The 7,898-nt window shown below is 45.1% G+C and overlaps 1 protein-coding gene across 4 annotated transcripts in view; it reads right to left on the bottom strand.

Moving 5' to 3' along the window:
• Positions 1-2,312: 2,312 nt before the first annotated feature.
• The window catches only part of Pogz (pogo transposable element derived with ZNF domain), a 60,668-nt gene continuing 55,082 nt past the window's right edge, over positions 2,313-7,898 (bottom strand). For all 4 annotated transcript variants that reach the window (XM_031374732.1, XM_031374733.1, XM_031374729.1 and 1 more), the window contains 7 exons: positions 7,146-7,280; positions 6,862-7,031; positions 6,571-6,711; positions 6,006-6,062; positions 5,726-5,838; positions 5,455-5,479; positions 2,313-5,340 (listed from right to left, as the gene is read on the bottom strand). In XM_031374732.1, the coding sequence (XP_031230592.1) occupies positions 3,669-5,340; positions 5,455-5,479; positions 5,726-5,838; positions 6,006-6,062; positions 6,571-6,711; positions 6,862-7,031; positions 7,146-7,280 (2,313 nt within the window). In that variant the 3' untranslated portion in view covers positions 2,313-3,668. The remainder of the gene's footprint in view (positions 5,341-5,454; positions 5,480-5,725; positions 5,839-6,005; positions 6,063-6,570; positions 6,712-6,861; positions 7,032-7,145; positions 7,281-7,898) is intronic.

The following is a 7,898-nucleotide window of genomic DNA, read 5'->3' as shown; positions in this document are numbered from 1 at the left end:
GCCTCCTGAATGCTAGAAGTGAAAGCTTCTGGCATGACTGGCACCATGGTCACACCAAGACCTCAGCTACCAAATACTGCTTTGTACCATGTCTGTGCTCTTTCCTTTCCTGGAGAGAACCATTTAGCTCTTCATGTGTGTACCCAGAGGTTGATGTCACAAGTCTTTCTCAATCATTCTCTGTTTAATTTTTTTTTTGATATGGTTTTTATGAACCTGAGCTTATCAGTTCTGCTAGACTGACCATCAGGCCACAGGGCTGGGAATTTACACGATGCTGAGTGCTGAACTCAAGGCCTCAGGCCTGCATGGCAAGCACTTGATTGAGCCATTTCCCTAACCCCTTCACTGGCTGGCTGCCACAGCTTCTCAGATGTGGGATTACAGGTGGCGATGGGGGACATTTAGGGTCTTACCAAGTACCAGATTCTTCTGCATGGCAATACAGAAGACCTGAGATTGTCATACAGCTTTTGTAGCTTTGACTTCATTTTTGATAACAATGGACTTATACAATATTCTCATTTTCTCCCATGCACTACACTCTAAAAGAATGTAAGGGGTTATATTTGTTTTTGTTTGGGAAGGTGTGTTAATGATGGCTGCAAACCTGACTTTGGTTAAAAAGACAATTTCAGAGATAGGTATGACGTATGTAAGTAGCAGAGCTACTGTACAAGGTGGTGCTCAGCCCCTATGTACACATAGCCTCACACTGAGAAGATACTGAATACAAATATTTAACTGATGCTTATTGTAATTCTAGCATCTGGTTCTTTGAAAGCATGTGTTCGTTAGAATAACCCTGAGTGAGAAACTGCAGAGATGGCTCGGCATCTGAGAGCAGGTACTATCCTTTGCAGAGGGCGGGCTTGACCAGAGTTTGAGTCCCAGTACCCATGTGATGTGTGGCTCACAAGTGTTTCACTGCAGCTCCAGGGGTCATCGGATGACTGGCCTCATGAACATCTGCATTTGTATACATATTCACATACATACACATAACTAAATAAAATCCTTACAAAAACTTAAGTGGGGCTGGGAGATGGCTCAAGTTGCTAAAGCACTTGCTGAGTGTGAAGACCCAAATTTGAATCTCCAGAACCCATGGAAAAGCTGGACAAAGTAGCTCAAGTATTTGTAATCCCAGATGGTATGTAGAGGCAGGAGATGCCGTGTAAGCTTGAGGGTCAGGTAGGTAGCTTGGCATAGCAAACAGAAGAATAGAAATCTGTCTCAGATATGGTGGCGAGTGAAGACCGATAACACACATTTGTTCCCATATTCATACATACACCTGAAGGCCAAAGTTTAATTCCCTGATCCCTCAAGATGGTAGGAGACTCAAGATTTGTCCTGATCTTTGTGCATGATTTAATGGTATGAGGCGCCTACATTCAACACCTATCCTGGGGTGGTTTTAAACCCTGATCTATTTTTGTATTTTGGTATTTTCCAAGACAGGATTTCTCTGTAACTCTGGCTGCCCTGGAACTCATTACACCCACGCTAGTCTCAAACTCAGAGATATACCCGTCTCTGTCTCCAGAGCGCTGTGATTAAAGGTGTGTACCACCATCATCCCACTGAACCTTGATTTATAAAAATGACAATCATGGCTCTTCTGCATGACACTATCTAGCATGGCACAGATTGCTGCAGACAAGTTCATGCAAAGAAAATCTTGGGCGTTCAATTGGGAACTTTGATATACTTAACACAGAAAGTTGTCAATAAATACATGTTTATTGATTAAACTGAATTATAAAAAAACAAAACCAAAAAAACTTCCTTCTACTACTAAGCCATGCAGGCAGAGTCCACAAAGACAACTTGCTTGCCAAAACCCAGCCGATTCACGGTTACCATGATCTTTTAAAAAAAAAAAAAAGAAAGAAAAAAAATTACCCATCCAAAGTCAATGTGCAGAGGCCAGGAACCCAGCTCTGCTAAGGCTGTGGCTGCTGCAGAGACGACCAAAGAGGATTAGGCTGTAGATTGAAGTGACCATACAGTTCTCCAGCTTTCTCAAAGGCAGAAGGTTGGCTTTGAAGTGTAGTCCGTCACCAATAAAATGGCATTGCGCCAGTTCAGATCTCCAATGCCATGGGTTTAGAGCTGGCCAAACTTCTGGGATCAGTCCTGTTCACTATGTTATAGTGTGCTGGGAGTTCAAAAGACAGAACAAAATCTGCAGGGAAAGGACTGGTGGTCACAGATGCCACACCTGTACCACCAGGCGGGCACGTTTCGAGTATCTTCCAATCTATGAAAGCCTATTCAATGGGGACACATAGAAAAAAGTTTATAAATCCATTTCCTCTTGTTTTATTAAATGCTCCACTTATGTACACTTTAAAGATGAACCACTTAACACGCTTGTGCAGGCTGCCTCCTTGGCTCACAGGAGGAAACTCTCGCCTCAGGATGGGCAAGAATGGTGTGGCTGTGGGAAAGGTAGACTTGGTGTTTGTTCTCCTCTATGGTACAGTACATTTTGGTTTATCACCATGAGTACATATTTTCTTTAAAAAAAAAAAATCCCTCATGCAAACTGTAGAAAAATTTTCCTTGAAGTTGGCAGTGAAAAATAAAGATTCATGTCTTTCTCTGTGCACACCTCTATGCTTTTCACATCCATTTCTTCTCTGAATATGAGAGGAACAGGAAAGCCACGTGTAAGCAGGAGTTCAACACTTAACATATTCCAGGTATACCTGTGATGAGGAGGTGTGCTGTCAGGAGGAGCTTAACTGGACAAAGTTCAACAGAGCAAGGACTAGGCCAGGGGGCTTGTTGAAAACAAGAGACTAGGAATGGCTTCCACGTGAACACTCATCACCTCACTCAGTACCTCTTGCTTGCTAGGGACACATGTGCTCCTTTGTCCAGAGTGAAGCATGGTGTGAAAAATCAGGAAAAGGGTTAAGGGTCACAAGTGCGAAAAAATAGTTTCTGTTATATTTTGGTGGAGGGTAGTAAGAACAGAAAAATCTATCCATTCTGGATGTTTCAAGGTGGTTCATGCACTTTTTAAAGCCACAATTTTGTATCTAGAGCTGCTGAAGAAACCAACACCTCTAAAGAGGGAGGGGAATGGAGGAGAAGGAAAGAGTTCAGTGGGATTCATTTTTCATTTTCATTTTTATATAAAAGTGTTAAGACCACAATGAAAAAAACTTATCCACATATGTAATAAGTCAGTTTGTGAGCTACATATTCTTTCCATCTGCAGCAAAGTTCTCATGTTAACAATGATTAGATAGTATCATGCCCAAAGACATTGGCCACACAGTAAAACAAACAAAACCCAGAAATACTATGATACAATTGAGGTAAAAGGGGAAACAAAACAACTTAATATCTGTCCACAAAGGATTGTTTTCCTAGATTTTGTAAGAAAAATAGCTAACACAGTGATTTAAATTAAAGAAGAAAAAAAGGGTCACAAAAACATGTTTTTAGCAGGAGTAACCAATGGGCCAGCTCCTCGGCTCAGAACTGATCACTACTGGTGTTCCTAATAACCCACAAATTCACAGGAAGAGTCAAGGTCAGGAGTGGTGGCATAAAATTGAAACTATAAACCAAGTACCCATCTTGTCTAAGCCGCTCTAACCTCCCTCAACTTTCCTACCTGACTCCATCTGCTTCCACTGCCTCAGCACCTAAATCTCCATCAGATCTAGGTCAGCTTCCTCAAAGCCATAGAAAGACTCTGTCTCACTTTCCCCCTCAAAAAGCTGGTGAAGGCTTTCAGGCTCAACTGTCTCTTCAGGAGATGACCTGGGCCGGGGGGCAGAGGCTGAGTGCTCCTCAGACTGTTCTCCATTTAACTTTAGCTGCTCCTCTAGGGAGGCAATGAGCTCCTCCTGCATGTCAGCGTTGCGTGTGGGTGAGTTAACGTTGCCATCAGGACCTGGCAGAACACTAGCCACAAGGAAGGACCGCTGAACTAGCTCTGGAGAGTCCCCAATGACACCCAGCACCTCACTTAGCCAGACCAACACCAGCTGAAGCAAGACGTCAGAATCACAAGCAGCATCGGCCATTTCCCGAGCCTGTTCCTTCCACTTTTTATGCAGGAAGTTCTTAACAGTTCGTTTGATGCATACATCTAGTGGCTGGATTTTGGAGCTACAGCCGGCGGGGACCACTGCAGGCAAAGTGCTAGAGGCACTGAGGAGGGCCAGTACCTCTTCTGACAAGTGAGTGCGGTGACAGTCCATTACCAGCATGCTTTTGCTGTGCTGACAGGCTGTGTGCTTCTTCCATACACGGGTTGACCAAAGCTCCATGATTTCATCATCACTGTAGCCACTGTCTTTGGCCTCTAGTAATATAGAGTCTGGTACATTAGTGAGCCGATTGGCTTGTCCTCGGAAGAAAACCAGGGTGGGAAGGACAGTGCCATCTGCTAGGATAGCCAGCACGATGTCACACCAAGGCTCCCCTGTGCCCACTGTCTGTAGAGCGTTCTCTTTTCGGTCATCACTGCTCAGCACCTCTGTGTCCAGGAACAAAGAGATCTCATCGATAGCCACAATCATAGACAAAGGTAAGTCCTGATTGTGAATCTGCCGCTGCACAAACTCAATGAAGAGTCCAGCATTTTCTGCTACATGCTTCGGTAACGTGTGGGCTACAGCTCGCCGGGCATGGGGAGTGAGGTGGTGCCGGAGCATAAAGCGCACAGCCCACTCATAGGAGATCTTAAATCCCCCTTCCAAGGAGCGTCCGATTTTGGTGGCCTTCTGAAACAAGGTCTCTTCATTTACGGGGAGCTGTTGCTCTCTCTGGATCAGCACCCATTCAGCCAGTTTTTCTTCTGCCTCAAAGCTGAGATATTTGCCCTCTAAGTTCTCTCCCTGAGAGGCCTGGAAGCGTCGAAGCCAACGACGGATTCGCCGCTGGGGGTTTCGAAAGTGTTCAGCCGCCTGTTCCGTGTTGCAGCACAGGGCAAACAGTACCACTCGAAGTTTCTTCACAGACAGCTGCTCTTTTTTGCCAAGCCCGCTGCCACCTCCACCGCCTGATGCTGGCTCAGGCTCCTGGGTGACAGGGCTTCCGCCTTCTTGTTCATTGACATTCAGACACTCAGCCCCCTCTGTGGCCAAGGGTGGCAGGGCCGAGGGCTGTGGGTGAGTGGGGGTTGCTGGTGGGGTTGCAGTTGAGGCTGGTGATGGAAGAGCCTGGAGCATAGGACCTGCCAGCTCTTGAGGCTCTGCTGGGGTGGCTCCTACAGGCTTCACAGTGGCAGCTTTGTTAGGGAGGAGGGGAGGTGGAAGATACGTGTTCTTTATGCTCCGATCGAACACTCGTTCAGGAGTCTGGCCAGGCCTAAAGGAATGGGCATGAGAAGCAGAGAGCAGAAATGTCAGTCATACTTCAGGATTAAATCACAGTATTAGGAAGAGCAGACTCTGTGCAGAGTGTATACAAAATGAGCATTACCTTGAGTGAGACATCCAACTGAGCCCTGGGAAAATGAGATTGGAAAAAACATGGTTAGCTCACCAGGGAAAAATGAAAAGCATTCCATAGACATATCTTAGGATATGCTACCCACTTTTCAGCTCTTCCTGTAGCCAACCTTCCCAGGTTAGAATGCTTATAGTCTGCTATAGTGTGTAGCTAAACAGTGAATGCTGAAGACAGAGAAAGATGCTCCTCCTGGTTCATATAGAATGATATCTTACCCCCAACCCCAGTTCCCCCCACTTACCCCGTGGTAAGATGTTGCTAGATCTGTGGGAGGGGTTGAACACTAAATGCTTGGCCATGGCATCTCCCACGGAGGTAGCAAAGGCACACGAAGTGCAGGCCAACTTGATTCCACTGTGGGAAGAGGAGAGGACCAAGAGTGTATTAGATACAAACAGCAATAGCACTAAACAAAGTTAAAACTACTCTGAGGTTTAATATGGAAGTGAGTCACATAACCACATTACATAATAAAAGATTTGATATTATCAACAATTGAGCACCAAAAAGGGTTTTATTACCTTACAGAATTTTTAAACAAAGCCAAATACTTGGGACTTTTCCGTGGAACATGATTGCTGAGAAAGACAAAAGAGCAGAGAGTTACAACCAAGAGATGCCTTCTCAATCCACACCAGCTTGACCATCAGGCTTCTCAAACTTCAATAAAACACAAAATAACCCGAGGATCAATTATAATTCACATTTTAATTCGGGCCTAGATAAGAATGATGTCACTGGGAGGCCTGCTCTTTTCTGAGGAAATGGGGTGGAAGGGAAGTTGGGGGAAAAGACTGGGGGAGGGGAAACTGCTGTTGGGATGTAATATATGAAAGAATAAAAAATATAAAAAAAGATCAGCATTTCTAACAAGCTCCCATACAATGCTCAGGCTGCACTTAGCGAGACCCTAGGGGATTCTGTGGAGCAGACTAACAGAGCCAACTGAATGTGGTTTGCTCTTTTACCTTCCGAGAAGAGATGGACAGACAGCTTTAAAGTTGAAGAAAGAAACAAAATAGAAATGGGAGGGAATTAAATGAGTTTTGGACTCCAAACTAGAAATCCTGGTTTCTCATGACTTACTTGATCATGTGATTGGCATAAGCTCGAGAGCAGCAGGTGCTGTAGCGACAGAGAGAACAATGCACATAGGTAGGGAAATGATTAGGGAAATCTGGAATCTCAAAGCTGCACTCCAGACACGTCTGCCGGCCCATGACGCTCCTGTCAAAAACAAAAATGTCATGACTCCCTCAGGTATCACCCAAAGCATAAGATTTTGACCCTGAAAAAGACTGTACCTGATTTCTTTGGCTATTAGGAAATACCCTGCCCAGATAGTCCCCACCCCAGCATTTAGAAGGAGGCACTGACATTTTCCTAACAGCTCTCTTCTGGATACTGCGTTGGACAGGGGGGTAAAGGAAGACAGGCAGGGGGTCAGTGGAGGTCAGTGGTGCTGCCTCCTGCAAGGTGCCTGAAGGTGTATCATTTGAAGACACAGGGACAGTTCTCGGCTGCCCCCGGGAAGCCCGGATTGTCACCTGAAAATCAAGGGAAGAACAGTTAGATGGCATTCACAGGAAACCTCGGGCTTCTGTCCATTTCTACTCTTACCCTCCCAGAGTCTGTGACAACAACCTCTGGCAAACCCTTACCTTGGTGCCTGGTTTCAAGCCCTCCAGTTGCTTAGGCTTACGGAAGGTTTTATGGTGCTGAAGCTTGTGTTCAATTTTGTCCTTGGCAAAGAGGAACTGCAGCCGGCATTTGTTGCAGTGATAAACATTTCTCTTCTGAAGCGGAGAAAAAAAGCAAGACAGACATGAATCACTTAAAGGTTTCTACCAAATCAAAATCAACACCATCTTCCTTCTTTCTGTTGAGAACTTAATAAGAAAAGAACCATTCAATATGAGAAAGCCTATCACTTCATTTTGTCTCACACCCTGACAAAATGAAGGCCAGGACACAGGCTCTCAGTCACTCCTCCTTGACTTGGTGCACATGGCGGTGACATACACTTGCTTGCCTAGGTTGTCTTAGCACCGCAGACAGTACTATCTATTCCTGAACATTCTTTTTAAAGCACACAAAGATATACATGTTGTCAAGTAAACAACAGAACAACTCAGACTCTCATTCTAGGGTTGCCTTTAATTCTTGCTCCTGGTTCACTCCCTCAGTCAGGTCCTAACAGACTGATTCTGCAGCATCTTTCCACTGACTGTGTAGATGAACAACCACAGAGCAAAGCTTTCTTTGGTTTCTCTCTAGTGGTGCTAGGGATACAAGCAAAAAGCTGAGGCTTCCTTGTGTTAGGCAAGCACTGTATCAGCCCTTCCAGCCATATCCCTGTAGAGGCACTCAAAAGATAATACTCCCCCTGCCCCTATCCAAGAGGTGGAATGTGT

Source organism: Mastomys coucha, unplaced genomic scaffold (assembly GCF_008632895.1).
Source record: "Mastomys coucha isolate ucsf_1 unplaced genomic scaffold, UCSF_Mcou_1 pScaffold16, whole genome shotgun sequence".
Lineage (NCBI taxonomy): Eukaryota > Metazoa > Chordata > Mammalia > Rodentia > Muridae > Mastomys > Mastomys coucha.
The sequence above is the reverse complement of the archived record's forward strand: the minus strand, read 5'-3'. Positions and strand labels throughout refer to the sequence as shown.